The 18,131-nt window shown below is 38.9% G+C and overlaps 1 protein-coding gene across 3 annotated transcripts in view; it reads right to left on the bottom strand.

Moving 5' to 3' along the window:
- Nucleotides 1-18,131, bottom strand: part of FANCM (FA complementation group M) — a 63,718-nt gene that overhangs the window by 44,928 nt on the left and 659 nt on the right. For 2 of the 3 annotated variants that reach the window (XM_024232018.2, XM_054530075.1), the window contains exons 2-7: nucleotides 17,583-17,755; nucleotides 14,111-14,188; nucleotides 6,133-6,291; nucleotides 3,603-3,734; nucleotides 1,078-1,210; nucleotides 308-433 (exon numbers count right to left, since the gene is read on the bottom strand). In XM_024232018.2, the coding sequence (XP_024087786.2) occupies nucleotides 308-433; nucleotides 1,078-1,210; nucleotides 3,603-3,734; nucleotides 6,133-6,291; nucleotides 14,111-14,188; nucleotides 17,583-17,755 (801 nt within the window). The remainder of the gene's footprint in view (nucleotides 1-307; nucleotides 434-1,077; nucleotides 1,211-3,602; nucleotides 3,735-6,132; nucleotides 6,292-14,110; nucleotides 14,189-17,582; nucleotides 17,756-18,131) is intronic. The other variant, XM_054530074.1, reaches the window with a different exon arrangement.

Genomic DNA, 18,131 nt, shown 5'->3' with positions numbered 1-18,131 from the left:
CAAACTATAAAATCAGGTTTTGATAGTTCTGAGAATTTTTACTACCACTAACAACTACTAACATCTGTTATATGTTTAAAGTTTGTAAACTTGTTTAAAGAAGTTTAAACATTGTTTAAAGCATATAAACTTTAAACTTGAATATATATTAATCTTAACTTAAAAAATGAAATATTTACACATTTAACAGATCTGTTGCTACAAAATATAAATAATTGTAGTCATTTGCATCAAAGGAGAAAAATTTCAAAATTAACTGTGATTAAGAAACACAACAAAATACATAATTTTAAAAGAAAAACCAGACCTTGTTGGATAGCAGAAATACCATTTGCTGAAGTACTACGTGTATGTGCAAACATACACTCTAGATGATTATAGAGTTTCATGAAGTCTTCATTTCGACCAAGTTCATTTTTTGACCGTGTCATTCCTTCAGAAATTAAGAAAAGGTTTTCAAATAAATAATAATAAAACTGATAAAATGTAGTATTTTTTAAAAAGAAATTAAACTTTAGCAATGAATGTAACTTTTTCAAGTGTAAACATGAAAACCAGAAACTTTTTGCAGTTCTACATTCATATATGTATTAATGAATGGTTTCCTTTTCTCCAGGAATTTATTAAAAACAAAGAAACATGGCCATTTGTTAATTATTCCAATGCTTTTTAAAATAAATCATTTTTAAGTAATTCAAACTCTTTAATATGTCTTTTTTTTTTTTTTTTTAAAGACAGTCTCGCTCTGTTGCCCAGGCTGAAGTGCAGCAGCATGATCTTGACTCAAGGCAACCTCTGCCTCTCGGGTTCAAGCAATTCTCCCGCCTCAGTCTCCTGAGTAGCTGGGATTACAGGCATGCACCATCATACCCGGCTAATTTTTGTATTTTTATTAGAGACGGGGTTTCACCATGTTGGCCAGGCTGGTCTTGAACTCCTGACCTCAAGTGATCCACCCACCTCGGCTTCCCAAAGTGCTGGCATTACAGGCATGAGCCACTGTGCCCAGCCCTTCAATATGTCTTTAGCCAAAATAATACATGTCATTATTTCTTTAAATAATTTGATATAATTTACCTTTAGTTCCATCCATAATTCCACAAAGGAAGAAATATAATGATCTCATTCCCATTTGCTGCAATAATTCATAACCATGATATAAACTAATACAAATAGCAAACTCTCCCTCGATTATGCCTTGTTGTATTCCCTAGAAAAACAGCATATGTCAAATTTAACCAGAGAAATAAATGAACATACATGCTCCATGCCCAAGTTGTCAGGCCACAGTCAGTGTAACATTTATAATATAATCCAAATGATCATAATCATCATTCCCTTCTACACTGCTATAACTGATTGGTTATTAAATGTCATCTTATAGGATGTTGCTATGGAAAGGTACCAATGTATTTTGTATGTAAAATCTGCCCCTTTATTTCTTTTTCTTTAATTAAACAGGAAACTTACATTTTAAAAAGAATAAGTAAAGGAGAAAAAAAATTATACGTTTTTCTTTACAGGTAAATTAATTGGCAGTATATAGATATATTTGTTCTTTCAAAACTATATAGTAAGCATCTACTACATGTCAAGCACTCAGCTAGATACAATGGAAATGGGAAATAAGTTAGATATGGCTTATCCTCATGAATGTTACTGGCAAAAGTACAAATATTTAATCAGACTTTTAATGCCAACCTTTAATACCAAGTATACGTCCTGTGAAAATATCTGACACTGAGCCCCAGAAACTATTCTAAGCACATTACCTGCACAATTCACTTAATCTTAGTATCTAGCAGGTAGCTACTATTGTTATGCTCATTTTATAGATGAGGAAGCTCATACAACCGTTAAGCAGCAGAACCACTATTTAGACCCAGGAATTTGGGCTAAGAGGCCTCGTGCTTTCAACCACTCCTCTCATGGAAAAATGAAGGACACATTCCTTTACGGAAGTACATGGTATGTGTATCTATCTGATAAGATAGTTTTTAAGGAGCGCATGGAGAACATCTTCTAATTATTTTCCTTTGAGATGAGGACTACTGTTTTCTAACATTTCTAGTAGCATTTAACATCAATGTTAGTGATTCTAAATATTCCAGGATACTAACAAATGCCCTAAAATGGTACCCTAATTACCTCTCACCAGTTCCAGTTAAGATCTAGTTCAACAGGTTTGATTTACTATTTCCTAGCAGAAATCAAAACATATTAAAGTTTTAAATAATAATATACTATAATTTTACAGAAAAGACTCCTTTAGTGCTTCCCCATATACTATATGATAAAGACCACATTTCGTGGTATAATAGTTAAAGTTACTCTCATGAAGTCACAAACTATATTATTATATCCAGTTTCGTGGTATAATACTTAAAGCTACTCTCATGTAGTACAACCTATATTATCATATCCGGTTTCCAAATCCTCTGCCAAATTGGTCTGCTCACTGTCTCCCACATGCTTTAATTCAATTGCCTCTGTTCTTTTGCACAGGCATTCCCTATCAGTTCAAAGAATGACTTGGTGCCCTTTTTTGTGTCCGTGAGTGTCTTCTCTGACTTTGGACCTAGTTTGATAGATATTTTTGTATCCATTGATTTTTTTCCAATGCAGGTTAGAAATAGGAAGCTTGCTGTGATGCTTCCTTCAAACTCTGGTATTGAGAGTAAGAATAAATGTTCTGTGTCTAAAATTCAGTTACAATCTACCTTCTCATGGCTTTGAGACTTTACAAAATAAATAGACTAAAAGACAAATTCTTCCTTAAAAGTTAAAAAGAAAGGTCGGGCACTGTGGCTCACGTCTGTAACCTTTGGGATTACACTCTGGGAGGCCGAGACAGGCAGATCACCTGAGGTCAGGAGGTCGAGACCAGCCTGGCCAACATGATGAAACCCTCTCTCTACTAAAAATACAAAAATTAGCCAGGCGTGGTGATGCGTGCCTGTAGTCCCAGCTACTAGGGAGGCTGAGGCACAGGAGTCGCTTGAACCTGAGAGGCAGAGGTTACAGCGAGCCAAGGTCACACCACTGCACACTGGCTTGGGCAATAGAGCGAGATTCTGTCTCAAAAAAAAAAAAAGAAAAAGAAAAAGTTAAAAGGTAAAATTTATCTTAATTCAAATCATTACATTGTATTCTTGCCAGATTTTTTTCATGCTTTTATAAACTATATAAACATTTCTGATTTTTTTGTTTTTGTTTTTGAGACAGGACTAACTCTGTCACCTAGGCTAGAATGCAATGCTGCAATCACAGCGCACTGCAGCCTCGACCACCCAGGCTCAAGCAATCCTACCCTGCCTCAGGCTCCTGAGTAGGTACATACCACCACACTTGGCTATTTCTTTTACATTTGCAGAGACAGGGCCTCACTATGTTGCCCAGGCTGGTCCTGAACTCCAGGGCTCAAGTGATCCTCCCACCTTGGCCCCCCAAACTGTTAGGATTACAGGCATCAGCCACTGTGTTCGGCCTCATTTTTCAATTATTGATGAGCTAATAGGTACCCAAAATATCATTACCTATGTTTTATCCTGGCTTTGAGTGAAAATTTAATCTGTCATCAAAATTTATTTAAAAATACCTACCATAATATTCGGAGATGGGTTTTTCCTAAATTGATCTCTTGCCAGAATTATCTGATATTTTGTTAGATTTGGGATATCCCTTCTCATCAAAACATTCCTCTGAATCAAAGAATGAGCAAATGATTCCAAAATCTGCAAATTTAAAAGCAATCTAGTTTAAGCTTGCTCTAAAGTCCTTTTTCAAGTACAATCATTTTCTCACATATTAAAATAGGAATTATATATTTAATAAAGTTTGTCTTACAATGAATGTTTAAGTAAACTCAGCAATGATAACTTTTAAAACTACTTGACATCTATCCCCAAATAATATCCATATAAAAATCAACATGAGCAATTATTATATACAACTGTAATTTAACAACACATTTGTTTATCTGTTTATTTCTTAACTCCTCTCTCCCTCAACCTACACACACTATAATCTAAGTGTAAGTACCATGAAAGAAGACCTTTGATTTCTGCACTGTTACATCCTCAGTATCTAGACCAGTTTGGCACTTAGGTCCTCAGCAGATATTTGTAGAGTAGTTTGTAAAGTACTGAATAAATTGAAATGTCTTGAGTATATTTAATTTTACTCACTGATTCATTTTTTTCAACAAATATTTATTAAGCATCTACTATGTAACAAGCACTGTTCTAAATGCTGGGGACAGTGTGGCTAAGACAAATAAAGTCACTGCTCTCATATAGTTTACATTCCAATGGAGGGAACCAAAGAATAAAGAAGCGAACAAATAAAGTAGATCATTTTCATTATAACAAATGCATTTAAGAATCTAAAACACAATAATGCTGTAGAGTCTTTGAGAGGAAAGGGATAATTATTAAATAAGGTGAACAAAGACTTTCTTTGAGAAGAGAACAGTTGAGTTCACATGTGAATGATGAGGTATGTCTACCATGTGAGGTTCTAAGGACAAAGGATTCCAGAGAGAGGAGACAGCAAACAAAAAGGTCCTGAGGCGGAAATGAGCTTAATGGCACAAAAGGAGACCTATAGATGAAGACCTACTATAGCAGTATGTAATTGTTTAAATTTTTGCCTAATTTGTATTTTCTAAATTATGGCTAGTTTAATACTTTTTTTTTCCTCCCTTCCAACTTTGCTGATCATAGTGCCTAATAAGGCACTCTAAAAATACCAACAAAATTAAATTACATTTGCATATGATTATAAGAATTATCATATTTACATTGTTATAAATGGAATGATTTTCAATTAAAAATGCACTAGTATCAAAGAGACAATTACAAAAAGACTTTGCCATATCTTAACTCAATAATGCTTAGAATTTTGTTACAAATAATTTAAAAACAAAAAAGCTGTATTACTACAAAATGTCTCTTTAAGAAAGGCTTATTATAGATAAAGTGACAGATAACTTTTTGGTTATCTATTCCTGTAACCATCTTTAATCCATGGCAATGAAAATGTGAAAACATGTTGTTCAACCATGACACTAATTATGAACTATAGAAAAACAATGTGTTACCACAAATTTCTCCCAGTGAAAATGACAATTGTCTAAGCAGGTCCTCAACAGCTATAATATTGACATTTGAGCCAGATAATTCTTTGTTGTGGGGTTGCTGTCCTATCCGTTGTAGGATGTTCAGCTGCTTCCTGGCCTCCATATGCTAGATGCCAATAATAACTCCACATTTCACCTGTTACCTCCCCCTTCTCTCCTGCCTTTTTGTTGTTGTTGTTGTTGTGAGAACCAAAAATGTGTCAAGTCATTGACAAATGTTGCCAGGTAGGTGAAGTAATTTCCAGTTGAAAAGCACTGCTGTATAAAGGATCAGGGAGGACAACAGTGAAAATATACTTCACTACAAAGAAACTTCTGGGGGCCGGGCACATGGTGGTTTACACCTGTAATCCCAGCACTTTGGGAGGTCAAGGCAGGAAAATCTCTTGAGGTCAGGAGTTCAAGACCAGCTTGGCCAACAATGCGAAACCTCATCTCTATTCAAAAATATAAAAATTAGCCAGATGTGGTAGCATGCGCCTGTAATCCCAGCTACTTGGGAGGCTAAGGAGAACTGCTTGAACCGGGGAGGTGGAAGCTGCAGTGAGCTGAACAAAAAACAATAAAAAGAAAAGAAAGAAACTTCTGGCTGAATCTCAGTACGTGTTCATGTCACGGGTGTGTGCAATTTGTGAAAATTCACTGAGTGATACACTTATGCTTTGTCTACTTTTGCTGTTTGTGTGTGTGTGTATGTGTGTGCATGTTCTATATTCCAGTTAAAAGGTTTACTTAAAAAAATACAAAACCATGTACGGCTATTATTTGCTTTACAAATGGCCCATCTTTTGTATTTTCCCTTTCAATAATAGTTTGCTAGTACATACAAAACACAGTGCTCATTCCAAAAATTTTAACTTCAAAGAATTTTTTCAACATATCAATTATATAAAAATAAGATAACTATATAATCACATCCAAATCCTGTTAGCTGAAATAATTCAATTACCAGTTTATTTATGAAATCCCTAAATGTCATAAAAATGGTTTACCTGGATATAGGTCTTTTGGATGGCTGCAAGTTCTTCACCAAGCGGAACAATAAGCTTTTCAACTTTTCTTTCATGAGAATATGCCAAAATATCTGGAGAATCTTCAGAACGAAGCTCTATCTGCCCAATTAGCAGGTTAGTAATAACTTGTTGCACAGCCTATGCGAAATCAATTAAGTATGATTATAAATTACATGTTAAAATTTTTTAGTTTAAGTCACTAACAGAAATAAAATAGCAGTAAAATTTTGAAAGAAGCACCAGAAATTTATATCATTAAATAACCAAAAAGAAAGAAGATAAGCCCATTAAAAAAGTACATCAGAAGTAGCACAATAGGTGAAAAGTGCTTCCGAAACATCTTTTCCCCACACAGACCTTCAAGCCAAGCATCCAAGAAATAAGAATATTTGTAAATGTCCAAAAAGTTCCTCAAATGTAGTTTGGTACTTTACAAACAGAGTCTTTATAAAGACTCAGACAAAAATTTCAGATTAGCAACACTAAATCAGTTATTGATAAACTAGTAGAATATTTTCCATTTCAATCAACATATATGATGTGAATATATTTCCAGGACTAAATTTCATGTACCCAAAGCTTATAAAGAGACTTCATTGTAAAATTAGGAAACTGGAGAAAAAACATATAATCTGTTGTATTCTGTAGCAGGAGACTATGGTACTGACAGTGTGATTAACAATTAAAAAGAAAAAAAAAAAGAGGATCCTCAGAGTATGTAAAAATTAAAAGTTGTTTTTTGTGTGTGGTTTTTTTTTTTTTGAGACGGAGTCTCGTTCTGTCACCTGGGCTGGAGCACAGTGGCACAATCTCGGCTAACTGCAACCTCCGCCTCCTGGGTTCAAATGATTCTCCTGCCTCAGCCTCCCCAGTAGCTGGGATTACATGTGCCTGCCACTACACCCAGCTAATTTTTTGTATTTTTAGTAGAGATGAGGTTTCACCATGTTGGCCAGGCTGGTCTCGAACTCCTGACCTCGTCATTTGCCCGCCTTGGCCTCCCAAAGTGCTGCGATTACAGGTGTGAGGCATCACGCCCGGCTTTTTTTTTTTTTTTTTTTTTTGGGGGGGGTGCTATGGAACCTCCCTCTGTCGCCCAGGCTACAGTGCAATGGCGCAATCTATCTCAGGTTATTGCAACCTCTGACTCCCGGGTTCAAGCGATTCTCCTGCCTCAGCCTCTTGAATAACTGGGACTACAGGCATATGTCACCATGTCCAGCTAGTTTTTGTATTTTGGGTACAGATGGGGTTTCACCATGTTGGCCTAACTGGTCTCCAACTCCTGACCTCTGTGATCTGCCCACCTTGGCCTCCTAAACTGCTGGGATTAAAGGTTTGAGCCATGGCGCCCAAACAAAAATAGAAAGCCTGTGGGTTTAGGCCGGGCAGCAGCTCACGCCTAAGGGTGTAATCCCAGGGCTGTGGGAGGCCAAGCTGGGAAGACTGCTTGAAGCCAGGAATTTGAAACCACCCTGGGCAACATAGTGAGACCCCATATCTACAAAAAAATGACAATTGCTGGCGAAGTGGCAAGCACCTACTGAAGTATCACTTGAACTCAGGAGTTCTAGCCTGCAGTCAGCGAGCTACAGTTGTGACTGCATTCCAGCCTGGGTGACAGAGCAAGACCCTGTCTCCAAAAAAAAAAAAAAAGAAAGAAAGAAAGAAAAAGAAAAAGAAGAAAAGAAAAAAGAAAGCTTTGAGGGCTTAGTTTTGCGGGGGAAAAAAACAGCCTGGGGCAAGAATCATATCTTAGTATTCCCAATACCTGGCACAGTGCCCAATACGGCACACCATAATCACTGGGGGCCTATACGTATTCAAAATCTAGAGTACATTTGTGACCATTTTATAAAATTAAATTTATCGCTTTTAATAGTTCATTCATGAAAGAAATACATGAGTAACTCCCACATGCCAGGCATTGAGTTAATGACAGAGGAACGACCAAAATCGGCATAATCCCTACATTCATGTAGCTGATATTTTACTGGCGCTGAAAGACCAAAATAATCAATACGCAAAAGAATGACCGATTATCACAAACGTTAAGAAGAAAATAACAAGATAAGGAACACTGACTGACAAGATAGCTTAGTTAGAACAGACCTTTCTGAAGGGATGACTTTTATTTATTTATTTATTTATTTTTATTTTTATTTTTATTTTTTTTTGAGACAGAGTCTTGCTCTGTCGCCCAGGCTGGAGTGCAGTGGCGTGATCTCGCCTCACTGCAAGCTCCGCCTCCCAGGTTCACGCCATTCTCGTGCCTCAGCCTCCTGAGTAGCTGGGACTACAGGCGCCCTCCACCATGCCCGGCTAATTTTTTGTATTTTTTTTTAGTAGAGACGGGGTTTCACTGTGTTGACCAGGATGGTCTCGATCTCCTGACTTCGTGATCCACCCGCCTCGGCCTCCCAAAGGGGGATGACATTTTTAAGCTGACTGAAAAACATGAATGTTTAAACGAGGTCAGGGAGAAAACCAAAGATAGGATAGAATTTCTAAGCTCATCAAAAAAAGGATAGAAGAAAAAAGTCTTGCAGCTTGCGAGAGTTAAAAGCTATCATTGGAAGCATGGAGCAAGATGGAAATACACATAATCGCCCACGCAGAACATCAAATTTGACAACTATCTACACAAAAAAAGCACCTTCATAAGAACCAAAAATCAAGTGAGCAATCACAGTACCTGGTATTCACTTCATATTGCTAAAAGAGGCACTTTGAGGTAGGAAACACAATCTTTTTTTTTTTTTGAGACGGAGTCTCACTCTGTCACCCAGGCTGGAGTGCCATGCCACGATCTCGGCTCACTGCAAGCTCTGCCTCCCAGGTTCACACCATTCTCCTGCCTCAGCCTCCAGAGTAGCTGGGACTACAGGTGCCCGCCACCACACCCAGCTAACTTTTTTGTATTTTTTAGTAGAGACGGGGTTTCACCGTGTTAGCCAGTGTGGTCTCGATCTCCTGACCTCGTGATCCGCCTGCCTTGGTCTCCCAAAGTGCTGCGATTACAGGCGTTAGCCACCACGCTCAGCCAGGAAACACAATCTTGAATCATAGACACCACCCCTCCCTCATCCCCCAGAGGCCCTGTGGTGTGGAGAAAGAATCTAAGAACCTGGGGGAAGGAGACTGCAGTTTCTGGGAGACTGTGCATTGAACTAAGTGTTGCTCTGTCACAGTGAAAAGGAAAACCAAGTGGAACTCCGTCAATGCCGCCACAGAAGGAGAATTTAGACCAGCCCTATCTAGAAGGGAATTCCCCATCCTAGTGGCTGGAACTTAAGTTCCGGCAAATGCTCTGGAGACGATGAACATGGGGGGCATGTGACCTAGTGAGACACCAGCTGGGACAGTTAAAGGAGTGCTTGCACCACCCTTCATTCAACCCCAGTCTGTGCAGCTCACAGAAACGAAAGTGACTCCTTCCTTCTGCTTGAGGAAAAAAGAGGGAAGAGTAAAGAGGACTTTGTCTTGCATCCTGGATATCAGCTCAACCACAACAGGACAGGGCAGAGTCATGAGGTCTCCATTCCTAACCCTAGCTCCCTGACAACTTTTCTAGACGTACCCTGGGCCAGAAGGAAACCCGCTACCTTGAAGGGAAGAACCCAGTCCTGGCAAGATTCATCACCTGCTGACTAAAGAGCCTTTGGGCCCTAAATAACCATCAGCAATACCCAGCTAATATGTCATGGGCCTTGGGTGAGACTCTTAGACATGCTGGCTTCCAGTGAGACCCAGCCCATCTCTAGCAATGATGGCTATGATGAGAGACCACTTCCGCTTGAGAAAAGCAGAAGTAAAGGAGACTTTGTCTTACACCTTAGGTACAAGCTCAGCCACAGTGGGGAAGAGCAACAAATGGGCTCTTGGGACTTGATTCCAGGCCTTGACTCTTGAACAGCATTTCTGAAACTGTCCCAGGCCAGAGGGGAACCCACTTCTCTGAAGGGTGAGTCCACCGCCTGGCAGCATTCAGCACAAGCTGACTGAAGAGTCCTTGGGCCTTAAATGAAAATCAGCAGTAGACTGGCAGTACACCCCATGGGCCTATGGTAGTGGTGGCCATGGGGAGACGCTCCTCTGCCTGTGGAAAGAAAGAGTGAGAAGGACTTCATCTTGTGCTTTGAGTGCAAGCTTAGCTGCAGTAGTATAGAGCACAAGGTAGATTTCTAAGGTTTCTGGCTCTAGTTTCTGGCTCCTAGATGGCATCTCTGGACTTGCCCGGGGCCTGGGGGATCTTGCTGACAAACTTCACATGTTCTAACTTTTTAGTGGGAGCTAAAAATTAAAGTAATTGAACTCATAGAGATAGAGAGTAGAAGGATGATTACAGAGGCTGGGAAGGGTAGTGGGGAAGGGGGGTAGGAGGGGGGACAGTATGTTAATGGGTACAAAAAAATAGAATAAATAAGATCTAATATTTGATAGCATAATAGGGTGACTATAGTCAGTAATAAGTGTACATTTTAAAATAACTAAAAGAGTATAACTGGATTGTAACAAAAAGAATAAATGCTTAAGGTGATGGATACCCCATTAGCCTGATGTGATTATTATGCATTGCACGGCTGTATCAAAATATCTCATATATACCATAAATATATATACCTACTATATACCCATAAAAATAAAAAAAAAAAATTAAAAAGGCTGCCACAGAATGTATCCAGTAAAATCCTTACTCAAGCCGGGAGTGGTGGCTCACGCCTGTAATCCCAGCACTTTGGGAGGCTGAGGTGGGTGGATCACGAGGTCACGGGTTCAAGACCAGCCTGATCAACATGGTGAAACCCCGTCTCTACTAAAAATACAAAAATTAGCTGAGCATGGTGGCGGGCACCTGTAATCCCAGCTACTCAGAAGGCTGAGGCAGGAGAATTGCTTGAGCCCGGGAGGCAGAGGTTGCAGTGAGCCGAGATCGCGCCACTGCACTCCAGCCTGGGTGACAGAGCGAGACTCCGTCTCAAAAAAAAAAAAAAAAAAAAAAAAATCCTTACTCAATATGGAAGACCGTTCAGAGCTACTAAAATCAGAATATTATAGGACAGGTCTCAAAATCTGCATTTTTACCATTCTTCAATAAAGGAAACCAGAATTTCCCAGACATACTGTTGATTCCATGGCTGGGCCAAAAAAATATTAAAGGAGCATAATGTATCTTATGATGTCAGAAAGTTACAGAAGCATTAAAAAAAAGAGTGGCAAGGTGTGGTGGCTCATGCCTATAATCCCAGCACTTTGAGAGGCTGAGACAGGTGGATCACTTGAGCCCAGGAGTTGGAGACAAGCAGTTCTAGCCCAGCCTGGGCAACACTGGGAGACCCTGTCTCTACAAAAGATACAAAAATTTGCTGGGTGTGGTAGCACACACCTGTAGTCCCAGCTCCTCAGGAGGCTGACATGGGAGAACCACCTGAGCCTGGGAAATTTAGCCACAGTGAGTATTATTGTGCACTGCCCTCCAGCCTGGAGGACTCGGTGAGACTCTGTTTAAAAAAAAAGTGCATGTCTAAAGGACACAGGAGCTTGAAGGAGCTCCTAACGGCCAAAGCTGGAACAATCTTAATAAAATTGGTAAAATAGTATTGGACTGTGGCCCATAGAAGGAAAAAAACTCTTTATTGCAGAAGAATTCAAATTAATGAATGTAAAAGAGAGAAAGAATGATTAGGCAAATACCACAACAATAACTGTTGCAAGCCAAGAACCACCATCCAATGCTAAAACAGGATTATTTACATAGTCTCAAAGTATTTCCCCCACAAGACAGTTATTAATTACAAAGGGAATAACAGTAATTTCACAATGAAGAAACCAAGAAGACATCATCTTAACTAAGTCAAGATTAACAACACAAGTAAAAAGGCGAAGCAACGTCATGTATTCCCTGATAGGATATGCTGAGAAAGGTACAGCATCACTTCTGGATTATTGTTAGCAAATGCATAACACCACCACATCATGAGAAAACATCAGACTAACCCAAATTGAGGGATATTCTACAAAATATCTGGCACCTACTCTTCAAAAGCATCAAGGTCATGGAAAAGAAGAAATAAGAGGAAGCGAACAGGCGCAGTGGCTCACACCTGTAATCCAGCACTTTGGGAGGCCGGGGCGGGCGGATCACAAGGTCAGGAGTTCCAGACCAGCCTGGTCAACATAGTGAAACCTCGTCTCTACTAAAAATACAAAAAATTAGCCGGTCATGGTGGCGGGTGCCTGTAATCCCAGCTACCCTGGAGGCTGAAGCAGAATAGCTTGAACCTGGGAGGTGGAGGTTGCAGTGAGCTGAGATCATGCCATTGCACTCCAGCCCGGGCAAAAGTGCGAGACTTCGTCTCAAAAAAAAAAAAAAGAAAAAAGAGGAACCATCACAGATTAGAAGGGACTAAGAAGCCATGACAACACAATGTGAGATCACAGACTGAACCCTGGAGCAGAAAAGTACATCAGTGGGAAAACTGGCAAAATTCAGACAAGATCTGCAGATTAGTTACTGGTATAGCAATGCTAATTTTCTGGCTTTGATAATTTTATTATGGTTATATGATACGTTAACATTAGGGGAAGATGGGAGAGGACCAAACGAAGACTTCAATTTTTGCAATTTTTCTGGCAATCTAAAGTTATTTAAAAATAAAACTTTAAAAAACTGAAAACGGTAACAATCTTTAAAAATCATTTTACTATTTAAAAATATCCTGTATTTTTAACAGGTTTTAGGGATTCTTATGCACACTGCAGTCTGAAAACTACTAATTTAAAGAAACTCCTGGGCTGGGCGTAGTGGCTCACGCCTGAAATCCCAGCACTTTGGAAGGCTGAGGCCGGCAGATTACCTGAGGTCAGGAGTTGGAGACCAGCTGGCCAACATGGTGAAACCTTGTGTCTGCTAAAAATACAAAAATTAGCCAGGCGTGGTGGTGGACGCCTGTAATCCCAGCTACTCGGGAGGGTGAGGCAAGAGAATCGCTTGAATCCAGGAGGCGGAGGTTGCAGTGAGCCAAGGTCATGCCATTCCACTCCAGCCTGGGTAACAAGAGCGAAACTCCGTCAAAAAAAAAAAAAAAAAAAAGAAAGAAAGAAAGAAACGATAGGAGGGGAAAGGAGAGGAGGGGAAGGGAAGGGAAGGGAAGGGAAAGGGGAAGGGGAATGCAACAGGGAGGGGGAAGGGGAGGGGAGGGGGAGGAGAACAGAGGAGAACAGAGGAGAGAGCGGAGGGGAGGGGAGGGAAGTCCTGCAACCACTGAAAAAAAGCTAGGCAGGTTGTAGGAAATGTTGTAGTTCTCATGTCAAACTAGATAAATACTACAATGGAAAACTGATCTGGCCCCATATAAAAGTTCTTATTATTTGGGTTATTCATTTATGTTTTTTGTTTTTTGTTTTGAGACGGAGCCTCGCTCTGTCTCGGCTCATTGCAAGCTCCGCCTCCCGAGATCACGCCATTCTCCTGCCTCAGCCTCCTGAGTAGCTGGGACTACAGGTGCCCGCCACCACGCCCGGTTAATTTTTTGTATTTTTAGTAGACACAGGGTTTCACTGTGTCAACCAGGATGCTCTGGATCTCCTGACCTTGTGATCCGCCCGCCTTGGACTCCCCAAGTGCTGGGATTACGGGTCTTGCTCTGTCACCAAGGCTGCAGCACAGTGGCAATCATAGCTAACAGCAGCCTCGATCTCCTAAGCTCAAGCAATCTTCCTGACTCAGCCTCTGGAGTAGCTGGGACTACAGATGTGTGCCACCATGCTCACTATTTTTTTAATTTTTTGTAGAGATAGGTCTCACCATGTTGCCCAGGCTGGTCTGGAATTCCTGGCCTCAAGTGATCCTCCCACCTCCACCTCCCAAAGCACTAGGATTACAGGTGGGACCCACTGCACCCAACCAAAAGCTTTATTTTCTTAACTGTAATAAATGGAAAAACATTTTACTTACCTTTATATCACTACCTGGTGTGGCACTTAGAGCCAAGATTCTAAAGTGATTTGTATATTTGACTAGTTCTCTTACAACCTTAAGAAAAAAAAAGTTCTTTAGTTTCATCTGTTCAATGCAAAAATAACAGTGGTTCTGTTAAACAACCTATTATACATGGTCCCTTATCATTATTCCTTAATCAATATATTGATGGTCTAGTGAGTGAACTACCACCAGTTATATTATCTGAAGAGCAAATTATTTAGGTTTATACTCTATGCTGATCAAGAACACAGTAGGGATTCTTCTACAGAAAAAACTGCAACATCAAAATACTCAAAATACTCAAAGGGCAAATCAAAATACTCAAAGGGGCTGGGCACAGTGGCTCACGCTTGTAATCTCAACACTTTTGGGAGGCCAAGGTGGGTGGATCACTTTAGCTCAAGAGTTCAAGACCAGCCTGGGCAACATGGTGAAACCCCATCTCTACAAAAGAAAAAAAAACTCAAAGGACTGCTTTAAGGTCAAATGGAAGAGGAAGAAAGTTCAGTTTCCATTGTCTGGGCCACAGTTCAGCCTTACAGCTATATCCATATGCACATTTGACAGATTAAGATAAATCTTAACAGATAAAACTGCAAAGAATTTTAAATAGCAATATGAAATTATATTTGAAATTTTGGGAAAGATTTTTTTTTAAAGTTAGATTTTATGTGGAAAGCTCACAAAAAAATTTTTTTTAGAGACAGGGTCTTACTCTGTCACCCAGGCTGGAGCACAGTGATGCCATCCATCATAGCTCACTGTAGCCTCAACCTCTGGGGCTCAAGTGATCCTCCTGCCTTGGCCTCCCAAGCAGCTGGAGCTACAAGTATGTGCCAGCATACCTGTAATGTAGTGAAAGCTAATTTTTTCACTTTTTGTAGAGGCAGGGTCACCCTGCCCAGGCCAGTCTTGAACTCCTAGCCTCAAGTGATCCCTGGCATTGGCCTTCCAAAGTGCTGGGATTACAGGTTCAAGCCACTGCACCCAGCCCACAATATATAAATTAAGTGTATTCATTAAAAAATATAGTCATTTGAGGTAATTTTTAAAATCTAAATTTCCTTTTAAATCCTAAAACATTTCCTCAGTAGCACCAAACCACCATCTGCACTTTCTGGTTTGAACTCGACACCCATTTCTAGTATGATTAATACTGATAATTTGCCAGATTCCCATATACCACTTCATGTGAAGCCCCAATACAGAGGAAAATGCACTTCCAAGTAGACTGATTTGCAGGAACAGCTCTCAGTATACCATAGTTCCCATATTAAACACAGGATTAAACAATAAAACCAGATTATCCAAAAATCACTCCAATTTCAACCCAAGACAAAAACAAATCCAATGAGACTAACACTGAATCTTGATTAATACTGAAAAAATATTTATCGAGCTTTTAAAAATATGGTACAGACTGCATATGAAGACATAACATTGTACTTATTATTCTCCAGAAACAAGTAAAATTATAATTAAAAACTGATGCAAGACAAAATATCCCTAGTGACCATTTTCAGTTTAGCTTAATGCTAGAAGTGATGGTCCTTACATATAATAGAAGGATTTTTGAAAAGTCATGAGTGCAGTAAGGAAGACAAAAAGATTGCTTACTGGATTGATGCTTTTAAAAATGTTTTGTATGATAGCCAAAATTCAAAGCGTTCTTTCAGACTGTGAGGCAGTTTTGAGTGAAATCATTTTGTTGTTATATGGCACATGTATCAATATGCCTTCCATAACTATTACATATGAAAAGTAAGCCAAATACATTACTTCTTTTCAGGAAGAATTCTCAAGCATTTTGTAGAAGAGGAAATGGTGGTGTGTGCTTCATGGAGCAGGTGTACCTATTGGAATGTATATCTGGAATATTCAATGTAGTGTAAGCTGTTAGGGCTGTCTGGTTATTAATGAAGTCAATGCATGTTTTATTATATTCATAAAGCCTAGCTGTTAAAAAAAATCATCTAATGCCTAGAAATGTTTTGAAAATAAAATAATTACCAGCTAAATCTTCAAAACGTATTCCATACAGTTTGAATTTAAAAAAATTTTTAAATGTTTTATTATTTCATTTCATTTTTGTAGACACAGCGTCTCACTATGTTGCCCAGGCTAATCTCAAACTCCTGGCCTCAAGCTAAAATTTTTTAAATGCCCCTCTCAGATGGAAATTTTTAACACGCTATGTATTAATTTAATTTGGAATGATATAAATAAGTGGAAAAATATATTCATTTCCTGAATATAATTAGGAAGATCAACTATTAAAAAAGATGGCAATTTTCCCTAATACAGAGATATGATACAATAATGTTTACAGTCCCCAAAGAAATGACTATACAAATTCAAAAACTTGCAGTGAAATTCATGTCTTTGCCCTAAATGAAATTAACTTTCCCTATCTTTTCCCTCTTTTATTCTTGCTCTATAATCTCCTCCTATCATCACCAACTACTATAGTTTTAACTACCATCTATATGTTTATAATTTCCAAATCTGTATCTCTACCTCAGAACTCTCCAGCAAGATTCATACTTCTATCAAGTATCGCCTAATGAATATCTACAGCTGAATTCCTCATAGACACCTTAAACTCAACACATCTATATCATCTTTCCACATTCCCCCTAAACCTGCTCTCCACCCAAAACTCACAATCTTCACAGTTTTCCAAGTCAGAAATCTGGAAGTCATCCTACATCCCTTCTACCCCTCATTAGATACTCTGTCTTTAGCCTTCTTCTCTCTAATCTCTTTCAAATCTTAAGTGTTATCCCAGCTAAACATTTTTTAATGAGTCCCCACCACCTTTATCCCCTATGGCCTACAAAGGCTTTCAAACTGTTAAGCATAAAATATTAATGACCTGGCCCTTAAGTAAAAGAGGCAAAGTCCCCCTTAGGAGAAGAAGGAAACAGAAAGTCAATTTCATTCAGTGCAAAGATATGAATGATGTTTGCAACCACATCCCACTACTTCATCTTATTTTATATTCCTGGAGTACTCAACTGGAAGGCACTGTGTTAGGTATGTGGCATACATTATGTCATTATTCTACCTAGCCGCCAAGAAAAGACATCGCATATCCACTACCAATCTTTATTAATTTCAAAACTCCTTTCATACCCTATTTTAGATCACTGTCCCAACCATGACTAGGCTCTCATGATCTACATCTGACACTAATTATCTGGTTAGTCTTAAAAAAGAAAAAAAGAAAAAGAAAACAACAATAACAGCAAAAGGCAGTGGAGACACTGATTTGAATGGATGACAGAAAGTACAGATATTCTTTATCACCATCTGTTCTGAGACAATAGACGTAAAGGCTTTTTATAATAATATTGTCAATAACTTCCATCACTAGTAACTATTCGCCAAAATTCTCTTTAACAGTATAGTTACAATACAAAATAACGTTTAACAAAATTATTACCTGGCAATAAGCATAGTTTCCGAGAGCTTTATGAGCTTCATCAATAACTAAACACTTTATTTCAGCAGCGGGACAAGCTCCTCTAGAAAGGTCATTTACCATGACCTGAGGTGTAAGAAAAAGCACTCTCTTACTGCACCATATTTCCTTCCTGGTGAAAGCTTGTGTAGACCCTGAAAATAAAAGTGACATTCTACATTCTAAACTTCAGACTGTTATCTATAAAATATAAATAGTCTGGCTTTTTCAGAATGCAAACATGCTTTGGTAATATTAAGAGAAAAACAATTTGACAATTCATCGGAATGCTACATTTTAAAGTTCTGGTGTGGTCCAAATATCAAAGCTGGCACTTATCTAGGACTACAACCAAATTGTCTTTAGAAAATTCCTACAAAATGGCATATTTGAAGAGAGGCAAATTCTTCAACTGAGAAATCTTTTTCAGGAAGAATGCCAGGAAACATCATGTTCAGTTACCCACGGGGGATACGCACATAATAGCTTCAAAATACTATGACAAGCTGCAGATATTCTCTGAAGATTGAA

Source organism: Pongo abelii, chromosome 15 (genome assembly GCF_028885655.2).
Source record: "Pongo abelii isolate AG06213 chromosome 15, NHGRI_mPonAbe1-v2.0_pri, whole genome shotgun sequence".
Lineage (NCBI taxonomy): Eukaryota > Metazoa > Chordata > Mammalia > Primates > Hominidae > Pongo > Pongo abelii.
This window is presented reverse-complemented; position numbering and strand designations above follow the sequence as displayed.